Source organism: Lampetra planeri, unplaced genomic scaffold (assembly GCF_965212315.1).
Source record: "Lampetra planeri unplaced genomic scaffold, kcLamPlan1.2.h2 scaffold_456, whole genome shotgun sequence".
NCBI classification, from domain to species: domain Eukaryota; kingdom Metazoa; phylum Chordata; class Hyperoartia; order Petromyzontiformes; family Petromyzontidae; genus Lampetra; species Lampetra planeri.
In genome coordinates, this window is record NW_027615279.1 from 20488 (window position 1) to 43906 (window position 23419).

The following is a 23419-nucleotide window of genomic DNA, read 5'->3' on the forward strand; positions in this document are numbered from 1 at the left end:
CTGCTAGAGTCCTCTCGTCCTCTGGCTTGAGATGGCTGCCACATATGGGTCAGATGATTGCCTGCCACCATTAAGCAATTGGTAATTAAATATTTTAAAAAAATTCCTAAAAAGTGTAAAATTTTGGAAACAAATTTTCACGAAAATTAATTGTCACGCACAACGAGCTCGATTGGATCACGGGAAGTGGGTTAAAAAACGACCTAAAGATTTGCACGGTCGTAAGCGCACAAGCAAGCAAGGAAGTGAACTTAATATAAAGGATTTAAGAAGCAAATCGGCATACTAACCTATGCCGTTTTTGGCCAAGTGTGAGTCTATGTGTAGAGGAGTAATATGGGGATGTGACGTCATGCTCGCTGTCCAGTGCAATGACGTCATGGGATGTGACGTTATGCTTGCTGGGCGAGGCGATGACGTCATGTCTCCTCTAGGTACTTAAGGGGGACCCCGTGACGAAAGTAGGGTCACTTTGGGAGCCCGGGATAGAGAGCGGTTGAAGAGCCAGCCAGGGGTAGAGCTCAGCGAGTCTGGAGACAAGCCGGCCGTAGTGATAGAAGAAGGTGCTGCTCTCCCTGGTCGGTGTTGGCTGAACCCCCGATCCGACTCGAGGGAGAGAGCCCTGGAGCTAGCCGAGCCAGGAACAGAGTGAAGGTTCGTGTGAAGGACCCCTACCCCTGGGGAAATTACCCGAAACGCTTAATAAATAACTGGCGCAAGCCCTTAACTGAAGACCTGCCTCCGCGTCGTCATTTGCACCTCAACATTTGTATGCGAGTCCATGTGTGTGTGTGTAAGTCGATGTGTGTGTGTTAGAGTCGCTGTAGGTGTGTACGTCAATTTGTGTGTAACTACATGTGTGTATCTAAAGCGAATGTCTGTGTGTGTCGATGTGTTTGTGTGTGTGGGTCGATGTTTGTGGGTCTAAGTACATGTGTCTTTTTCGCCCGGGCAACGCCGGGTACTTCCCGCGAGTACTCTTATATAAGCGCACTTCATCTCTCTGTGATGAACGCTGCACTTTCCGTAGTTTTCATGCAGGGGGCGCTATAACCCTACGCGCCCCCTGCATGAACGACGGAGGCACAGGGACAGACGTTCGATCGCGTTGGAATCGAACTGTAAACGGCGGTCTTCTCGCACGGCCAGCTCTGTGTCGCCTCATCTCCACCCCGCGATCCCAACCAGGTGAAAGTCCGCATCGAACCGAACCCCGGTAAGACCATCTAGTAAACTGGAGAAAATTCAAATGAAATGTCGTTTTCAACGAAGTCTTCCAGATGTAAAATGATATAAGCTTTTATTGAAGAAACACAATTCAAAACAATACAATTCAAAGTTGTTTCATTTTAAAACTTCAAAACGGAGCATCGGGTGCTTGCGTGGATGGATCGTTCGTATGCAATTTTTTCGTGACTTTCCTGGCCCAAGGCCGTAAATCGTTGCGAGGGGCATCGCAGGCAGTCAGGCTTGCTTCACCCCATGGTTGTGAACATCCAGACGTTAATCGGCAAGGACCATTTCTTGTCCAAGTTCGCCAACATATAAGACATCAAGCAAAATTATGAGTGTCGTGGAGAATTTATCTACTAGATGTGCTCTGCCTTGTAACCGAATACAAATCTGTACCAAAAATGCATTTCAAATGTGCTCTTAGAATTACCTCCTTGCTATGAAGCAGATCAGCAGACACGACATCTTTCATTTATCGATCTCTCCACGAAACAAATGAATGTTTTACACAAACTATAACTAGCACAGCCGTCTGGGAGTGCGTCAATGATTCAGTGCAAGCCACCTGTGGACCCTTATTGGTGCACAGCGTCTCAACAGCAGCCAGGCTTGTTTCAACCGATAGTTACGGACATCCAGACGTTAATCAGCAAGGAGCATTTCTAGTCCGAGTTAGACAAAATCTACGTCAACACGTAATGCAAAATTATAATTCGTGTTGTAGAGAATGTACCTCCTCTACGTGTAACTTTTAAGTGGTTTGCCTTGTAACTGATGAATGATCCGAGTGTGCTCCCTATTTTAAAGACAATGAGTTGTTCCAGAGGGAGATGCTTCCAGAAAACACAAAAATACCCTTTGACCTATATCACAAGAACAATGAGTCTCACCTGAGTGATCTGTACAGGTTACTCCAAAAACACACACTTTGTCCTAACATCACTTAATCAATGTTTGACCCTTGTAGACAAAATGTTACACGTACGCACACCATCAGACAAGTATTCATTCTAAATTATTGACAATCATTTTTACGAAGTTAAATTACTGCACTGAAACATGCTGCATCAGGTTACATCGTATTAACAAGATAAACAAAAAACACTGTCTGCTTAATAGTGTATGTACAACATACTATTGTGTCATTCAAAACGAGTAGGCCATTGCATGCTGGCGTCTGGGTCAACATTTATAAATTCTAAACATTACCTACAAACTCCACAACTGAGATGCCACATCAACCATCGCCCCCTACTGACAGGCTCTTGTCCACATGCAGGCCGGTGCAGGGCCACCACCTTGTGCCACACAGGGGCAGCTGCTACTTGGGATGCTCTTCGAGTGTTTGAGACGAGATACGATACAAAACTCCGAGTTGCTGAGGTGATTAAGCAAGCACAATATAAATGCAATTGATAACATAGTGAATGCTTGGGAGCTTATTGGCTCCCGCTCCTGGTTAGAGATCTACCCAACACACAGGTCCACAAAGACTGGCCGCTCTTACCCTGCAGGTTGAACCTAGCAATTGAGTGTTCAACTTCAAATTCTTGTCATTAAAGGCCTGTGACAAAGGTGCGTCTATTGGAGCGACATCGTCTCAAGCTTACGCATCTACCGGGTCTCCATTTGACTTTGTATTGTCTCGGAGGAAGTCCACCCACACCTCCACTTCCACAAACTGCTGGGAGTCGCCTCGCTCTGCCTCACAGTCAGAATTCTCCTCCTGCTTCAAGTTGCCTCCATCGATGTGAAGGTCCGATTTTGGAGTTGAATCTTCATCTTCACATTTAACCGTAACTTCTTCACTCTTCACCATCACTTCTTCACATTTCACCTTCACCTCTTCATATTTCACCTCGTTACCGTTAAAAGTGTCCAAGCTGGGATTTTCATCCAGTTCTTGTTTCATGAGGGATGGGCTCATTGCAACACTTTGACTTTCACAAGCTGATTTCAGACTCCACTCCTTGTGGATCTTCTGATGCATGTGTGTTCTCTGGTGTTCTACACGAGTAGATGAATGTGCAAACGCCTTCCCACACACACTGCACTTGAAGGGTTTCTCTCCCGTGTGTATTCTCTGGTGTACTACAAGAGCAGATGAATGTGCAAACGCCTTCCCACACACACTGCACTTGAAGGGTTTCTCTCCCGTGTGTGTTTTCTGGTGTGTTATAAGAGCAGATGAATGTGCAAACGCCTTCCCACACACAGTGCACTTGAAGGGTTTCTCTCCCGTGTGTATTCTCTGGTGTGCTACAAGAGTAGATGAATCTGAAAACGCCTTCCCACACACACTGCACTTGAAGGGTTTCTCTCCCGTGTGTGTTCTCTGGTGTTTTACAAGAGTAGATGAATCTGAAAACGCCTTCCCACACACACTGCACTTGAAGGGTTTCTCTCCCGTGTGTGTTCTCTGGTGTACATGAAGAGTAGATGACCCTGCAAATGCCTTCCCACACACACTGCACCTGAAGGGTTTCTCTCCCGTGTGTGTTCTCTGGTGTTTTTTAAGAGCAGATGAACGTGCAAACGCCTTCCCACACACACTGCACTTGAAGGGTTTCTCTCCCGTGTGTGTTTGCTGGTGTTTTTTAAGAGTAGATGAACGTGCAAACGCCTTCCCACACACACTGCACTTGAAGGGTTTCTCTCCCGTGTGTGTTCTCTGGTGTGCTACAAGAGTAGATGACTGTGCAAACGTTTTCCCACACACACTGCACTTGAAGGGTTTCTCTCCCGTGTGTGTTCTCTGGTGTATATGAAGAGTAGATGACCCTGCAAACGCCTTCCCACACACACTGCACTTGACGGGTTTCTCTGCTGTGTGAGTTCTCTGGTGCTGTGTCAAATGTTCAATATGATCCGTGCTGTATGCACACCAGTCGCATTGTTGCCTTGTCGTACCGAGCTGCGCCGACTGCCTTTGCTCCATCAGACAAATTCTGCAGAGGAAGCGACAGCTGCAGACAGAAAAATATAATATCCACACCATCTACACTTCAGTATCAATGCACAGAGGAATGCCTATATATAAAGTCACACGTGACTTACACGTCTATACTTATTCATATATTCATGATATAGTGAAAAAGTGTCCCAAATTCATCACAAGGGCTGTTATGGCACACAATGAGAGGGCGAATGGTCATAAAATGCCTGGAAGCCCTTGTATCTTCAAAATTAACGTTAACCCAAAACTCTGAGCACACAATTTCGGCTGTCTGGCTTCAAAATAAATGTTTATGAAAGCTAAATTTAGCTGACAAAGCAAAGGGTGTTGAAAATAATACTATTTGTATTATGCACAAATGCATAAATGAATGTTCGATCACAACTTAGAGGTGTGAAGCCAGGCTCAGATGTCCTTGATTGCTGGGATGAACAGTTCCGACTTCAGCTGCTGCACATGTGCTGTGATCACTTCCTGACTCCATTCTTACAAAGAGTTCCAGAGGAAAACAAAAATAAACTACTGTTTTGATATAACCTCCGTGCTCAATAGAGTTAATAGACTTTACTGCAAATACAAACTTCATACTGTCGCACAGAGGCGGAGTCAGGATTTTCAGGTGGGGAGGGGGGGTAACATCTCCAGAAATGAAAAATGATAGTTGTTAGAAAGTAAGGAGTTGTTAGTCAGTAAGGAGTTGTTAGTAAGTAAGAACCTCGGCATCGCGCTCGCTGAAGGTGTTGATGCCTTCAGGGAAGTCGTGTACACTGTAGACGCAACTGCGCACAATTCTGCGAGTCGCTTGCAACTGCTTTGCCGTTACTTATTGCCAATTATGGACACGGACTGTTGTCCTCTCAGAGAGTCCCTGGCACGTAATAATATGCCACACGGTGGTGGTGGGGGTCGCAAAATGCCGATTTATCTACGTATAATAAAGGGAAATTTGTGAATATGTCTGTTCGAAATGTTTAACATACTTCCCGACATGCAACAAACTTGAAATTTGGCATGTGGGTAACTTCTACACTGTACACAATGGGAAAAGTATAAAAATTAGACTTTTGTATTTTGGGAAGGGGGCGGGGCGCAATAATGCATTCATTTTGCACGCAAGTGAGCAGTGACATCACATCTGTGATCACATCTGTGATGTCACACCCGCATGCGGCAGCGTTACGCAGTGTGCTTGCTGACGTCACCCCCCCCCCCAAACACTCCGCGTAGGCCGTGTTTAATCCAAGACAAGTATCCAAGTCCCGGGCGAAGCCGGCTAGTAAAACTAGTCTATATATAAAAGCAAAATGTGTGGATATGTGTGTCTGATCGAAATGTTTAGCATACTTCCCAACATGCAACACGCTTGAAATTTAGCATGTGGGTAGGTTCCATACTGTACACAAAGTCATAACTATAAAAATAGACTTTTGTGTTTTGCGAGGGGGGGGAAAAATGATCATGGAGTATGTGGCGTCAACCCGCATCACACCTGAGTTAAGTGCTCTGCAATGCTTACCCCTACCATATGGCTCTTCGGGCGCCGTACTTCTACAGCTGTTAACAGTGTGCAGGTTGGTGCTTCCCTCTAGGCCGATGAAGTCGATGGCTTCTCGGAGTTTCAATACATATCCGTGTGAAGAACGGGTACAACTGCCATCTTCTTAAATATAAAGCAGAACTTACACCTGCTTGTTTGTGTGAAGCAGCAAAAACTCTCCAACGCTGAGCTCTGGCGTCATGAAATTTTCACAGCTTATGCTGTCTGGAATGTCGAAGTGAACACCAGTATTTTCAGGTTGCCACGTCATTCCCTTCCCGAGTTGCCGAAATCTACATTACGTAGAAGTGGGTTAAGGTTGAATTTCCTTCAGTGAAAAACATCCGATTTAGTTAAATGTATTTATTTCAGCTTTTTACAAGAATAAAATTAAATGTATTTATTTCAGCTTCTTACAAGAATAAAATTCAGGGGTTTTCACTGGCATGGTTCACAGGTGGTGGTGTCCAGACCCATGCCTGGCCACCTTCACCTGCTCAGTATTAATGCTTCCTCACTTCACCAAGTAATTCATTGAGGATCAATCAACACAGCCGAGGCTGTGTGCCTGTCTCTCTAGTGAGTGAACACCGCCACGCGTCTAGAGTGAACACCGCCACACGTCCAGAGTGAACACCGCCACGCGTCCAGAGTGAACACCGCCACGCGTCTAGAGTGAACACCACCACGCGTCTAGAGTGAACACCGCCACGTGTCTAGAGTGAACACCGCCACGTGTCTAGAGTGAACACCGCCACGCGTCTAGAGTGAACACCACCACGCGTCTAGAGTGAACACCACCACGCGTCTAGAGTGAACACCACCACGCGTCTAGAGTGAACACCGCCACGCGTCTAGAGTGAACACCGCCACGCGTCTAGAGTGAACACCGCCACGTGTCTAGAGTGAACACCGCCACGTGTCTAGAGTGAACACCACCACGCGTCCAGAGTGAACACCACCACGCGTCTAGAGTGAACACCACCACGCGTCTAGAGTGAACACCGCCACGTGTCTAGAGTGAACACCGCCACGTGTCTAGAGTGAACACCGCCACGTGTCTAGAGTGAACACCGCCACGCGTCCAGAGTGAACACCACCACACGTCTAGAGTGAACACCGCCACGCGTCCAGAGTGAACACCGCCACGCGTCCAGAGTGAACACCACCACGCGTCTAGAGTGAACACCACCACGCGTCTAGAGTGAACACCGCCACGTGTCTAGAGTGAACACCGCCACGTGTCTAGAGTGAACACCGCCACGTGTCTAGAGTGAACACCGCCACGCGTCCAGAGTGAACACCACCACGCGTCTAGAGTGAACACCGCCACGCGTCCAGAGTGAAACACCGCCACGCGTCCAGAGTGAACACCACCACGCGTCCAGAGTGAACACCACCACGCGTCTAGAGTGAACACCGCCACGCGCCCAGAGTGAACACCACCACACGTCTAGAGTGAACACCGCCACGCGTCCAGAGTGAACACCGCCACGCGTCCAGAGTGAACACCGCCACGCGTCTAGAGTGAACACCGCCACGCGTCTAGAGTGAACACCGCCACGCGTCCAGAGTGAACACCACCACACGTCTAGAGTGAACACCGCCACGCGTCCAGAGTGAACACCACCACGCGTCCAGAGTGAACACCACCACGCGTCTAGAGTGAACACCGCCACGCGTCTAGAGTGAACACCGCCACGTGTCTAGAGTGAACACCGCCACGCGTCTAGAGTGAACACCGCCACGCGTCCAGAGTGAACACCGCCACGCGTCCAGAGTGAACACCACCACGCGTCCAGAGTGAACACCACCACGCGTCTAGAGTGAACACCACCACGCGTCTAGAGTGAACACCACCACGCGTCTAGAGTGAACACCGCCACGTGTCTAGAGTGAACACCGCCACGTGTCTAGAGTGAACACCGCCACGCGTCCAGAGTGAACACCGCCACGCGTCTAGAGTGAACACCGCCACACGTCTAGAGTGAACACCGCCACGCGTCTAGAGTGAACACCGCCACGCGTCCAGAGTGAACACCACCACGCGTCTAGAGTGAACACCGCCACGCGTCTAGAGTGAACACCGCCACGCGTCTAGAGTGAACACCGCCACGTGTCTAGAGTGAACACCACCACGCGTCTAGAGTGAACACCGCCACGTGTCTAGAGTGAACACCGCCACGCGTCTAGAGTGAACACCACCACGTGTCTAGATTGAACACCGCCACGCGTCTAGAGTGAACACCGCCACGCGTCTAGAGTGAACACCACCACGCTGTTGACGAGCCTCACCTTGTTGTTGTTGTTGTGGGCAGGTCGCTTGTGAAAACAAGAGCGGTACAGCAGCTCAAGCGGGCGTGGCCTGGTAAAAATAAAAACTGTGTTAATGTTTAAAGTAAAACAAAGTTACAAAGTGGCGAGCCGGGTGAAGACAAATTCAACTTAAGCGAGAGAATTGAAGCGAACGCGACCAGGCGAGGGCAGGAGGCAAGGCCCCGCGTTGTAAGTTCCAACCTGGACATCGCTTCCATGCTCGCTGCTACTCAAATGACATCCCTACGAGAGAGAGAGCGCGAGGCTCTACCTCGGTAAACAACAACAACCACAACAACAACCACCACAACCACCACAACAACAACCACCACAACCGCGATGAGAATTTCTCACCTCGGATTTCAGTGCACGGGCCGAGCAGCAACTTCCTGGTCCCTCGTGACGTCACGCGGCAGCAGGTGACATGACGTCACTTGCGGGGTACGATGACACTCCCCTCCCACAATGAGCGGCCATCAACTCGCTACGGCTTTCACGAATAAATTATGTTAATGAGCCGCCAGTCACCGGGCGTGGCTTTGCCCAAATAAAGATTGGCACTGGGACAGGTATTGGCAGCGGCCGAGTGGATGTGACGTCACGCTCAACAGCACGGTGGTCGGGGGGTGAGTGACATGACGTCACTATCGAGGCACACCTCCCCTGGCGTTTGACGCCGGTGAGGTCACGCTGAGCGGTGACGTCAGAGAGCGGGGTCGGAGTTCAAGTTTGTTGACAGAAAGGGAGCGGCAGTGTCGACACGGCCTCAAACGAGTCCCCGGTGCGGTGTGTAGTCAACATCGCCAGCACTGGGGAGACAAAGGCGGCCGGGCGTGGTGCTGGCCACCCACCCCCCCCTCGTGTGCCGTGACGTGGCTTGGCTCTCCAGCACACCGCTGGCGACATTTCACGATGACATTTTCACGTCCATGAAAAGAAAATCGCCATACGAACCTAGGCCGTTTTTTGGCAAAATTGACCCAATTTTCCGAGCTTTGTTTTTCTACTAAAAGGGCATTCCTTGGTTGTGTTTAGCCTGAGTAGCCTATATATTACGTTAAAAAGTGGGGAATTTCATGCATGAAATTTTCGTATATAAAAAGTTAATCGGCATACTGTGCCGATTTTAGGCTCAATAAGCTCAACTTTCACAGCTTTGTTTTTGGACGAAAGTTAATTCCTCTATTGTATTTACCCTTAGTATGCCATGCATTAGATTAAAAGTGGAACATTTTATGATGAAATGTTCACGTCCCAATATAGAAAATCGGCATACAAACCTAGGCCGTTTTTGGCCAATAATGGCCAAATTTTTACAGCTTTATTTTTCAACAAAAGTGCAATCTTCGGGTGCGCTTAGCCTTAATATCCGATATATTACGTAAAAAAGTGGGAAATTTCACCATGAAATTTTTAAGTAAAAAAAAAGGAAATCACCCAAAATTGGTCAAACTTTCACAGCCTTATTTGTAGACAAAAGTTCATTGCTCCATTGTATTTAGACTTAGTATGCTACGTATTAGATCAAAAGTGGAAAATTTCACGATGAAATGTTCACGTCCCAAACAGGAAATCGGCATGCTAACCTCTGCCGTTTTTGGCTAAAATTGAACGAATTTTTACAGCTGTATTTTGAAACAAAAAGTGCATTCCTCGGTTGTGTTGAGCATGATTAGCCTATATATTACATTAAAAATGGAAAATTTGACCATGAAATTTTAAGTAAAAAGATCAAATTGGCATACTTTACCTATGCAGTTCTTGGCCAAAATTGGCTCAATTTTCATAGCTAGATTTTTCAAGAAAAAGTGAATTCTTCCATTTTGTTAAGCATTCGTATGCTCTATATTACTTTAAAAGTGGGAAATTTCACGATTAAATTTTCACGCCCCAAAAATAAAATCGGGGATACTTACTTATGCCGGTTTTAACCAAAATAAGCCAAATTTTCATAGCTTTCTTTTTCAACAAAAAGTTAATTCATCAATTGTATTTACCCTTAGTATGCTATGTATTATATTAAAAGTGGAACATTTTATGATGAAATGTGCACGTCCCAATATAGAAAATCGGCATACTAACCTATGCCGTTTTTGGCCAATAATGGACAAATATTTGCAACTTCATTTTTCAACAAAAGTGCAATCCTCGGGTGTGCTTAGCCTTAGTATCCTATATATGACGATAAAAGGTGGGAAATTTCACACCGGGTACTTCCCGCGAGTACTCTTATATAAGCACACAACTTCATCTGTGATGAACGCTGCACTTTACGTCGTTTTCATGCAGGGGGCGCTGCATACCTACGCGCCCCCTGCATGAACGACGGAGGAGCAGGGACAGACGCTCGATCGCGTTGGAATCAATCTGCAGACGGCGGTCTTCTGGCACGGCCAGCTCAGCTGTGTCGCCTCATCTCCACCCCGCGATCCCAACCAGGTGAAAGTCCGCATCGAACCGAACCCCGGCAAGGCCATCTACTTAACGACTAGAGAAAATTCACACGAAATGTCGTTTTCAATTAAGTCTTCCAGATGGAAAATGATATCAGCTTTCAATGAAGAAATACAATTATCAAATGCAAAACAATATACAATTCAAAGTTGTTTCATTTTCAAACTTCAAAACGGAGCATCGGGAGTTTGCGTGGATGCGTCGTAAATGTGAATTTTTTTCGTGACTTTCCTGGCCCAAGGCCGTAAATGGTTGTGAGGGGCACGGCAGGCGGTCAGGCTTGCTTCACCCCCATGGTTGTGAACATCCAGACGTTAATCGGAAAGGACCATTTCTTGTCCTAGTTCGCCAACATATAAGACGTCATGCAAAATTCTAATGAGTGTTGTTGTGCAGAATGTATCTACTAGATGTGCTCTGCCTTGCAACCAAATATAAATCTGTACCAAAAATGCATTCCAAATGTGCTCTTAAAATTACCTCCTTGCTATGAAGCAGATCAGCAGACACGACATCTTTCATTTATCGATCTATCCACGAAACAAAGGAATGTTTTACACAAACTATAACTTAGCACAGCCTGCTGGGAGTGCGTCATTGATTCAGTGCAAGCCACCTGTGGACCCTTATTGGTGCACAGAGTCTCAACAACAGCCGGGCGTGTTTCAACTGATAGTTACGGACATCCAGACGTTAATCAGTAAGGAGCATTTCTCGTCCTAATTCGACAAAATCTACGTCAACACGTAATACAAAATTATAATTCGTGTTGTTGAGAATGTATCTCCTCTACGTGTAACTTTTGAGTGGTATGCCTTGTAACAGATGAATGATCCGAGTGTGCTCCCTATTTTAAAGACAATGAGTTGCTCCAGAGGGAGATGCTTCCTGAAAACACAAAAATACCCTTTGACCTGTACCACAAGAACAATGAGTCTCACCTGAGTGATCTGTACAGGTTACTTGCAAAACACACACTGTCCTAACATGACTCATTCAATGTTTGACCCTTGTAGACAAAAGGTTACATGTACGCACACCATCAGACACGTATTCATTCTAAATTAGTGACAGGCATATTAACAAAATTGAATTACTGCACTGAAATATACTGCATTAGGTTACATCCTATTAACAAGAAGCTAATGAAAAAAAATACGCACCGTCTGCTTAACAGTGTATGTACAACATACTAATGCACCATTCAAAACGAGTCGGCCATTGCATGCTGGCATCTGGGTAAAAATTGAGCAAATTCTAAACATTACCTACAAACTCCACAACTGAGATGCCACATCAACCATCGCCCGCTACTGACAGGCTCTTGTCCACACGCAGGCCGGTGCAGGGCCACCACCTTGTGCCACACAGGGGCAGCTGCTACTTGGGATGCTCTTCGAGTGTTTGAGACGAGAAAAGATACAAAACTCCGAATTGCCGAGGCAATTAAGCAAGCACAATATAAATGCAATTATGATAACATAGTGAATGCTTGGGAGCTTATTGGCTCCCGCTCCTGGTTAGAGGTCTACCCAACACACAGGTGCACAAAGACTGGCCGCTCTTACCCTGCAGGTTGAACCTAGGAACTGAGTGTTCAACTTCACATTCTTGTCATTAAAGGCCTGTGACAAGGGTGCATCTATTGGAGCGGCATCGTCTAAGGCAGTGGTTCTTAACCTTGTTGGAGGTACTGAACCCCACCAGTTTCATATGCGCATTCACGGACCCCTGCTTAATTGGAAAAATAAAATATTTTTTCAAATTCAAAACATAGGTACATGTTTTACTGGTGCACAATCATAAGTGAGGTGTGTCTTAACCTCCGCCGAACCCCTGAGACTGACTCACCGAACCCCTGGGGTTCGATCGAACCCAGGTTAAGAACCACTGGTCTAAGGCTTACGCATCTACCGGGTCTCCATTTGACTTTGTATTGTCTCGGAGGAAGTCCACCCACACCTCCACTTCCACAAACTGCTGGGAGTTGCCTCGCTCTGCCTCACAGTCAGAATTCTCCTCCTGCTTCACGTTGCCTCCATCGATGTGAAGGTCCGATTTGGGAGTTGAATCTTCATCTTCACATTTTACCTTCACTTCTTCGCTCTTCACCATCACGTCTTCACATTTCACCTTCACCTCTTCATATTTCACCTTGATTTCTTTGAAAGTGTCCAAGCTGGGATTTTCTTCCAGTTCTTGTTTGATGAGGGATGGGCTCATTGAGGCACTTTGACTTTCACAAGCTGATTTCAGACTCCACTCCTTGTGGATCTTCTGATGCTTGCGTGATCTCTGGTGTCTTTGAAGATTTGATGAAAGTGTAAACGCCTTCTCACACACACTGCGCTTGAAGGGTTTCTCTCCCGTGTGTGTTCTCTGGTGTTTTACAAGAGTAGATGACTGTGCAAACGCCTTCCCACACACACTGCACTTGAAGGGTTTATCTCCCGTGTGTGTTCTCTGGTGTGCTACAAGATGAGCTGAACATGCAAACGCCCTCCCACACACACTGCACTTGAAGGGTTTCTCTCCCGTGTGTGCTCTCTCGTGTGCTACAAGAGCAGATGACTGTGCAAACGCCTTCCCACACACACTGCACTTGAAGGGTTTCTCTCCCGTGTGTGTTCTCTGGTGTGCTACAAGATGAGCTGAACATGCAAACGCCCTCCCACACACACTGCACTTGAAGGGTTTCTCTCCCGTGTGTGTTCTCTGGTGTGTTACAAGAGCAGATGAATGTGCAAACGCCTTCCCACACACACTGCACTTGAAGGGTTTCTCTCCCATGTGTGTTCTCTGGTGTGTTACAAGAGTAGCTGAACATGCAAACGCCCTACCACACACACTGCACTTGAAGGGTTTCTCTCCCGTGTGTGTTCTCTGGTGTGTTACAAGAGCAGATGAATGTGCAAACGCCTTCCCACACACACTGCACTTGAAGGGTTTCTCTCCCGTGTGTGTTCTCTGGTGTGCTACAAGAGCAGATGACTGTGCAAACGCCTTCCCACACACACTGCACTTGAAGGGTTTCTCTCCCGTGTGTGTTCTCTGGTGTGCTACAAGATGAGCTGAACATGCAAACGCCCTCCCACACACACTGCACTTGAAGGGTTTCTCTCCCGTGTGTGTTCTCTGGTGTGTTGCAAGAGCAGATGACTGTGCAAACGCCTTCCCACACACACTGCACTTGAAGGGTTTCTCTCCCGTGTGTGCTCTCTGGTGTGCTACAAGAGTAGATGAACGTGCAAACGCCTTCCCACACACACTGCACTTGAAGGGTTTCTCTCCCGTGTGTGTTCTCTGGTGTGTTACAAGAGCAGATGAATGTGCAAACGCCTTCCCACACACACTGCACTTGAAGGGTTTCTCTCCCGTGTGTGTTCTCTGGTGTGTTACAAGAGTAGCTGAACATGCAAACGCCCTCCCACACACACTGCACTTGAAGGGTTTCTCTCCTGTGTGAGTTCTCTGGTGCTGTGTAAAATATTTAGGACGATCCGTGCTGTATGCACACCGGTCGCATTGATGCCTTTTTGCACCGAGCTGCGCCGACTGCCTTTGCTCCATGAGACCACTTCTGCAGAGGCAGCGACAGCTGCAGACAGAAAAAGAAGAATATCCACACATCTACACGTCAGTATCGAGGCACAGAGGAATGCATATACACAGTCACACGTCACTTACACGTCTATAGTTATTCATATATTTATGATATAGTAAAAAAAAAGTGTCCCAAATTCATCACACGGGCTGTTATGGCACACAATGAGAGGGTACATGGTCATAAACATGCCTGGAAGCCCTCGTATCTTCAAAATGAACGTTAACCCAAAACTCAGAGCACACAATTTCAGCTGTTTGGCTTCAAAATGAATGTTTATGAAAGCTAAATTCAGCTGACATAGCAAAGGGTGTTGAAAATAATACTATTTGTGTCATGCACAAATGCATAAATTAATGTTCAATCGCAACTTAGAGGTGTGAAGCCAGGCACAGATGTCCTTGATTGCTGGGATGAGCAGTTCTGACTTCAGCTGCTGCACGTGTGAGCTGTGATCACTTCCTGACTCCATTCTTGCAAAGAGTTCCAGAGGAAAACTAAAATAAACTACTGTTTTGATATAACCTCTGTGCTCACTAGAGTTAATAGACTTTACTGCAAATACAAACTTTACACTGTCACACACTCAGAGGTGGAGCCAGGATTTTCAGGTAGGGGGAGGAAACCCCTCCAGCAATGAAAATTTACAGGAGTTGTTATTAAGTAAAGAGTTGTTAGTGAGAAAGGAGTTGTTAGTAAGAAAGGACTTGTCCCTTGCTTTTCATTCGACGCGTGTGATTGTCATCGCGCTCGCTGAACGTGTTGATGCCTTCAGGAAAGAAAAATAGACTTTTGTATTTGGGGGGGGGGGGGGGGGAAATGACCATGACGTATGTGGCATCAACCCGCATCACACCTGAGCTAAGCGCTCTGCAATGCTTACCCCCCTACCACATGGCTCTTCGCGCGCGCCGTACTTCTACAGGTGTTCACAGCGTGCCGGGAGATTTTAGGTGGCGCTTCGCTCCTGGCCGATAAAGTCAATGGCTTCTCGGAGTTTCAATACAAATCCGTGTGAAGAACGGGTACAACTGCCATCTTAAATATGAAGCAGAACTTACACCTGTTTGTTTGTGTGAAGCAGCAAAAACTCTCCAACGCTGAGTACTGGCGTCATGAAATTTTCACAGCTCATGCTGTCTGAAATGTCTAAGCGAACGCCACGTCATTCCCTTCCCGAGTGGCAAAAATCGACCTGACGTAGCAGTGGGTTCAGGTTGAATTTCCTTGAGTGAAAACATCCGATTTAGGTAAATTGAAGTGTTTCGGCTTCTTTCTTGCAAGCATCAATTTTTTCAGGGTTTTTCATTGAATTATGAGGGAATATTAAATTAATCCAAGACAAGAATCCAAGTCCCGGGCAAAGCCGGGTAGTGAAGCTAGTTACTAATAAACCCCAATGATCCTATCGAAATTACGGATTTCTATCGGATCGTTGGGGGGGCACGTGCCACCCCACCCCCACTGGCTCCACCACTGTCACGGTTCACAGGTGGTGGTGTGTCCAGACCCACGCCTGGCCACCTTCACCTGCTCAGTATTAATGCTTCCTCACTCCACCAAGTAGTTCATTGAGGATCAACCAACACAGCCGAGGCTGCGTGTCTCTCTGTGGTGAGATGGTAACTACCTGTCCTGGCATACAGGAAGTCGTGGGTTCGATCCCAACCCTGACGCCTGCTGTATATTTGTAGTTTACGTGTCTCTCTCTCTCTCTCCCCGTGGTCGCGTGGATTTCCTTCCCGATCCTCGGATTACCCCTCCACATGTAGAGAGTGAACACCGCCACACGTCTAGAGTGAACACCGCCACGCGTCTAGAGCGAACATCGCCACACGTCTAGAGTGAACACCGCCACGTGTCTAGAGTGAACACCGCCACGCGTCTAGAGTGAACACCACCACGCGTCCAGATTGAACACCGCCACGCGTCCAGAGTGAACACCGCCACACGTCCAGATTGAACACCGCCACGCGTCTAGAGTGAACACCGCCACGCGTCTAGAGTGAACACCGCCACGCGTCCAGAGTGAACACCGCCACGCGTCCAGAGTGAACACCGCCACGCGTCTAGAGTGAACACCACCACGCGTCTAGAGTGAACACCGCCACGCGTCTAGAGTGAACACCGCCACGCGTCTAGAGTGAACACCGCCACGCGTCTAGAGTGAACACCGCCACGCGTCCAGAGTGAACACCACCACGCGTCTAGAGTGAACACCGCCACGCGTCTAGAGTGAACACCGCCACACGTCTAGAGTGAACACCGCCACGCGTCTAGAGTGAACACCGCCACACGTCTAGAGTGAACACCGCCACGCGTCCAGAGTGAACACCGCCACGCGTCTAGAGTGAACACCGCCACGCGTCTAGAGTGAACACCGCCACGCGTCTAGAGTGAACACCACCACGCGTCCAGAGTGAACACCGCCACGTGTCCAGAGTGAACACCGCCACGCGTCTAGAGTGAACACCGCCACGCGTCTAGAGTGAACACCACCACGCGTCTAGAGTGAACACCGCCACGTGTCTAGAGTGAACACCGCCACGTGTCTAGAGTGAATACCGCCACGCGTCAAGAGTGAACACCGCCACGCGTCTAGAGTGAACACCGCCACACGTCTAGAGTGAACACCGCCACGTGTCTAGAGTGAACACCACCACGCGTCTAGAGTGAACACCGCCACGTGTCTAGAGTGAACACCGCCACGCGTCTAGAGTGAACACCACCACGTGTCTAGATTGAACACCGCCACGCGTCTAGAGTGAACACCGCCACGCGTCTAGAGTGAACACCGCCACGCGTCCAGAGTGAACACCGCCACGCGTCTAGAGTGAACACCACCACGCGTCTAGAGTGAACACCGCCACGCGTCTAGAGTGAACACCGCCACGCGTCTAGAGTGAACACCGCCACGCGTCTAGAGTGAACACCGCCACGCGTCTAGAGTGAACACCGCCACGCGTCCAGAGTGAACACCGCCACGCGTCTAGAGTGAACACCGCCACGCGTCTAGAGTGAACACCGCCACACGTCTAGAGTGAACACCGCCACGCGTCTAGAGTGAACACCGCCACACGTCTAGAGTGAACACCGCCACGCGTCTAGAGTGAACACCGCCACGCGTCTAGAGTGAACACCGCCACGCGTCCAGAGTGAACACCGCCACGCGTCTAGAGTGAACACCGCCACGCGTCCAGAGTGAACACCGCCACGTGTCCAGAGTGAACACCGCCACGCGTCTAGAGTGAACACCGCCACGCGTCTAGAGTGAACACCACCACACGTCTAGAGTGAACACCGCCACGTGTCTAGAGTGAACACCGCCACGTGTCTAGAGTGAATACCGCCACGCGTCAAGAGTGAACACCGCCACGCGTCTAGAGTGAACACCGCCACGCGTCTAGAGTGAACACCGCCACGTGTCTAGAGTGAACACCACCACGCGTCTAGAGTGAACACCGCCACGTGTCTAGAGTGAACACCGCCACGCGTCCAGAGTGAACACCACCACGCGTCTAGAGTGAACACCGCCACGCGTCTAGAGTGAACACCGCCACACGTCTAGAGTGAACACCGCCACGCGTCTAGAGTGAACACCGCCACACGTCTAGAGTGAACACCGCCACGCGTCTAGAGTGAACACCGCCACGCGTCCAGAGTGAACACCGCCACGCGTCTAGAGTGAACACCGCCACGCGTCTAGAGTGAACACCGCCACGCGTCTAGAGTGAACACCACCACGCGTCCAGAGTGAACACCGCCACGTGTCCAGAGTGAACACCGCCACGCGTCTAGAGTGAACACCGCCACGCGTCTAGAGTGAACACCACCACGCGTCTAGAGTGAACACCGCCACGTGTCTAGAGTGAACACCGCCACGTGTCTAGAGTGAATACCGCCACGCGTCAAGAGTGAACACCGCCACGCGTCTAGAGTGAACACCGCCACGCGTCTAGAGTGAACACCGCCACGTGTCTAGAGTGAACACCACCACGCGTCTAGAGTGAACACCGCCACGTGTCTAGAGTGAACACCGCCACGCGTCTAGAGTGAACACCGCCACGCGTCTAGAGTGAACACCGCCACGCGTCCAGAGTGAACACCGCCACGCGTCTAGAGTGAACACCGCCACGCGTCTAGAGTGAACACCGCCACGCGTCTAGAGTGAACACCACCACGCGTCCAGAGTGAACACCGCCACGTGTCCAGAGTGAACACCGCCACGCGTCTAGAGTGAACACCGCCACGCGTCTAGAGTGAACACCACCACGCGTCTAGAGTGAACACCGCCACGTGTCTAGAGTGAACACCGCCACGTGTCTAGAGTGAATACCGCCACGCGTCAAGAGTGAACACCGCCACGCGTCTAGAGTGAACACCGCCACACGTCTAGAGTGAACACCGCCACGTGTCTAGAGTGAACACCACCACGCGTCTAGAGTGAACACCGCCACGTGTCTAGAGTGAACACCGCCACGCGTCTAGAGTGAACACCACCACGTGTCTAGATTGAACACCGCCACGCGTCTAGAGTGAACACCGCCACGCGTCTAGAGTGAACACCGCCACGCGTCCAGAGTGAACACCGCCACGCGTCCAGAGTGAACACCGCCACGCGTCTAGAGTGAACACCACCACGCGTCTAGAGTGAACACCGCCACGCGTCTAGAGTGAACACCGCCACGCGTCTAGAGTGAACACCGCCACGCGTCTAGAGTGAACACCGCCACGCGTCCAGAGTGAACACCACCACGCGTCTAGAGTGAACACCGCCACGCGTCTAGAGTGAACACCGCCACACGTCTAGAGTGAACACCGCCACGCGTCTAGAGTGAACACCGCCACACGTCTAGAGTGAACACCGCCACGCGTCTAGAGTGAACACCGCCACGCGTCCAGAGTGAACACCACCACGCGTCTAGAGTGAACACCGCCACGCGTCTAGAGTGAACACCGCCACGCGTCTAGAGTGAACACCACCACGCGTCCAGAGTGAACACCGCCACGTGTCCAGAGTGAACACCGCCACGCGTCTAGAGTGAACACCGCCACGCGTCTAGAGTGAACACCACCACGCGTCTAGAGTGAACACCGCCACGTGTCTAGAGTGAACACCGCCACGTGTCTAGAGTGAATACCGCCACGCGTCAAGAGTGAACACCGCCACGCGTCTAGAGTGAACACCGCCACGCGTCTAGAGTGAACACCGCCACGTGTCTAGAGTGAACACCACCACGCGTCTAGAGTGAACACCGCCACGTGTCTAGAGTGAACACCGCCACGCGTCTAGAGTGAACACCACCACGTGTCTAGATTGAACACCGCCACGCGTCCAGAGTGAACACCGCCACGCGTCTAGAGTGAACACCACCACGCGTCCAGAGTGAACACCACCACGCGTCCAGAGTGAACACCGCCACGCGTCCAGAGTGAACACCACCACGCGTCTAGAGTGAACACCGCCACGTGTCCAGAGTGAACACCACCACGCGTCCAGAGTGAACACCACCACGCGTCCAGAGTGAACACCACCACGCGTCCAGAGTGAACACCGCCACGCGTCCAGAGTGAACACCGCCACGTGTCTAGAGTGAACACCACCACGCGTCCAGAGTGAACACCGCCACGCGTCTAGAGTGAACACCACCACGCGTCCAGAGTGAACACCGCCACGCGTCCAGAGTGAACACCACCACGCGTCTAGAGTGAACACCGCCACGCGTCCAGAGTGAACACCACCACGCGTCCAGAGTGAACACCGCCACGCGTCCAGAGTGAACACCGCCACGCGTCCAGAGTGAACACCGCCACGTGTCTAGAGTGAACACCACCACGCGTCCAGAGTGAACACCGCCACGCGTCCAGAGTGAACACCGCCACGCGTCTAGAGTGAACACCGCCACGCGTCCAGAGTGAACACCGCCACGCGTCTAGAGTGAACACCGCCACGCGTCCAGAGTGAACACCGCCACGTGTCTAGAGTGAACACCGCCACGTGTCCAGAGTGAACACCACCACGCGTCTAGAGTGAACACCGCCACGCGTCTAGAGTGAACACCACCACGCGTCTAGAGTGAACACCACCACGCGTCTAGAGTGAACACCGCCACGCGTCCAGAGTGAACACCGCCACGTGTCTAGAGTGAACACCACCACGCGTCCAGAGTGAACACCGCCACACGTCCAGAGTGAACACCGCCACGCGTCTAGAGTGAACACCGCCACGCGTCCAGAGTGAACACCGCCACGCGTCTAGAGTGAACACCGCCACGCGTCCAGAGTGAACACCGCCACGTGTCTAGAGTGAACACCGCCACGTGTCCAGAGTGAACACCACCACGCGTCTAGAGTGAACACCGCCACGCGTCTAGAGTGAACACCACCACGCGTCTAGAGTGAACACCACCACGCGTCTAGAGTGAACACCGCCACGTGTCCAGAGTGAACACCACCACGCGTCTAGAGTGAACACCGCCACGCGTCCAGAGTGAACACCGCCACGCGTCTAGAGTGAACACCGCCACGCGTCTAGAGTGAACACCACCACGCGTCCAGAGTGAACACCGCCACGCGTCCAGAGTGAACACCGCCACGCGTCCAGAGTGAACACCACCACGCTGTTGACGAGCCTCACCTTGTTGTTGTTGTGGGCAGGTCGCTTGTGAAAACAAGAGCGGTACAGCAGCTCAAGCGGGCGTGGCCTGGTAAAAATAAAAACTGTGTTAATGTTTAAAGTAAAACAAAGTTACAAAGTGGCGAGCCGGGTGAAGACAAATTCAACTTAAGCGAGAGAATTGAAGCGAACGCGACCAGGCGAGGGCAGGAGGCAAGGCCCCGCGTTGTAAGTTCCAACGTGAACATCGCTTCCATGCTCGCTGCTACTCAAATGACATCCCTACGAGAGAGAGAGCGCGAGGCTCTACCTCGGTAAACAACAACCACAACAACAACCACCACAACCACCACAACAACAACCACCACAACCGCGATGAGAATTTCTCACCTCGGATTTCAGTGCACGGGCCGAGCGGCAACTTCCTGGTCCCTCGTGACGTCACGCGGCAGCAGGTGACATGACGTCACTTGCGGGGTACGATGACACTCACCTCCCACAATGAGCGGCCATCAACTCGCTACGGCTTTCACGAATAAATTATGTTAATGAGCCGCCAGTCACCGGGCGTGGCTTTGCCCAAATAAAGATTGGCACTGGGACAGGTATTGGCAGCGGCCGAGTGGATGTGACGTCACGCTCAACAGCACGGTGGTCGGGGGGTGAGTGACATGACGTCACTATCGAGGCACACCTCCCCTGGCGTTTGACGCCGGTGAGGTCACGCTGAGCGGTGACGTCAGAGAGCGGGGTCGGAGTTCAAGTTTGTTGACAGAAAGGGAGCGGCAGTGTCGACACGGCCTCAAACGAGTCCCCGGTGCGGTGTGTAGTCAACATCGCCAGCACTGGGGAGACAAAGGCGGCCGGGCGTGGTGCTGGCCACCCACCCCCCCCTCGTGTGCCGTGACGTGGCTTGGCTCTCCAGCACACCGCTGGCGACATTTCACGATGACATTTTCACGTCCATGAAAAGAAAATCGCCATACGAACCTAGGCCGTTTTTTGGCAAAATTGACCCAATTTTCCGAGCTTTGTTTTTCTACTAAAAGGGCATTCCTTGGTTGTGTTTAGCCTGAGTAGCCTATATATTACGTTAAAAAGTGGGGAATTTCATGCATGAAATTTTCGAATATAAAAAGTTAATCGGCATACTGTGCCGATTTTAGGCTCAATAAGCTCAACTTTCACAGCTTTGTTTTTGGACGAAAGTTAATTCCTCTATTGTATTTACCCTTAGTATGCCATGCATTAGATTAAAAGTGGAACATTTTATGATGAAATGTTCAAACTTTCACAGCCTTATTTGTAGACAAAAGTTCATTGCTCCATTGTATTTAGACTTAGTATGCTACGTATCAGATTAAAAGTGGAAAATTTCACGATGAAATGTTCACGTCCCATACAGAAAATCGACATACTATAAACCTCTGCCGTTTTTGGCTAAAATTGAACGAATTTTTACAGCTGTATTTTTAAATAAAAAGTGCATTCCTCGGTTGTGTTGAGCATGATTAGCCTATATATTACATTAAAAGTGGGAAATTTGACCATGAAATTTGAAGTAAAAAGATCAAATCGGCATACTTTACCAATGCCGTTCTTGGCCAAAATTTGCTACATTTTCATAGCTAGATTTTCCAAGAAAAAGTGAATGCTTCCATTTTGTTAAGCATTAGTATGCTCTATATTACTTTAAAAGAGGGACATTTCACGATGACATTTTCACGTCCATAAAAGGAAAATCGCCATACGAACCTAGGCCGTTTTTTTGGCAAAATCGATCAAATTTTGTTTAGCTTTTTTTGCAACGAAAAGTGCATTCCTTGGTTGTGTTTAGCCTGAGTAGCCCATATATTACGTTAAAAAGTGGGGAATTTCATGAATTCAATTTTCGAATATAGAAAAGTTAATCGGCATACTGTGCCGTTTTTAGGCTCAATAAGCCCAACTTTCACAAATTTATTTTCGGACGAAAGTTAATTGGCTCCATTGTATTTAGCCTTAGTATGCTATGTATTAAATTAAAAGTGGAAAATTTCACGATGAAATGTTCACGTCCCAAACAGGAAATCGGCATGCTAACCTCTGCCGTTTTTGGCTAAAATTGAACGAATTTTTACAGCTGTATTTTGAAACAAAAAGTGCATTCCTCGGTTGTGTTGAGCATGATTAGCCTATATATTACATTAAAAGTGGAAAATTTGACCATGAAATTTTAAGTAAAAAGATCAAATTGGCATACTTTACCTATGCCGTTCTTGGCCAAAATTGGCTCAATTTTCATAGCTAGATTTTTCAAGAAAAAGTGAATTCTTCCATTTTGTTAAGCATTCGTATGCTCTATATTACTTTAAAAGTGGGAAATTTCACGATTAAATTTTCACGCCCCAAAAATAAAATCGGGGATACTTACTTATGCCGGTTTTAACCAAAATAAGCCAAATTTTCATAGCTTTCTTTTTCAACAAAAAGTTAATTCATCAATTGTATTTACCCTTAGTATGCTATGTATTATATTAAAAGTGGAACATTTTATGATGAAATGTGCACGTCCCAATATAGAAAATCGGCATACTAACCTATGCCGTTTTTGGCCAATAATGGACAAATATTTGCAACTTCATTTTTCAACAAAAGTGCAATCCTCGGGTGTGCTTAGCCTTAGTATCCTATATATGACGATAAAAGGTGGGAAATTTCACA

General features: G+C 49.0%; 1 protein-coding gene across 1 annotated transcript; it reads right to left on the bottom strand.

The window, feature by feature from the left end:
* Positions 1-1283: 1283 nt before the first annotated feature.
* LOC144741183 (uncharacterized) lies at positions 1284-22361 on the bottom strand. The gene is made up of 4 exons (XM_078623796.1): positions 21107-22361; positions 20738-20804; positions 12760-14094; positions 1284-4133 (listed from the first exon to the last, which is right to left on the bottom strand). Exons 3-4 carry the CDS (start codon positions 14064-14066, stop codon positions 2840-2842), a joined length of 2601 nt encoding a protein of 866 aa, XP_078479922.1. The 5' UTR covers positions 14067-14094; positions 20738-20804; positions 21107-22361; the 3' UTR covers positions 1284-2839.
* Between the last annotated feature and the right edge of the window lie 1058 nt (positions 22362-23419).

Coding starts and splice junctions, on each gene's coding strand:
- LOC144741183 (XM_078623796.1), bottom strand. CDS start 14,066: ATGGAGCAAAGGCAGTCGGCGCAGCTCGGTGCAAAAAGGCATCAATGC. Junction 4,134..12,759: donor CATCAGAAGATCCACAAGGA/GTGGAGTCTGAA, acceptor CGGTACGACAAG/GCAACAATGCGACTGGTGTG.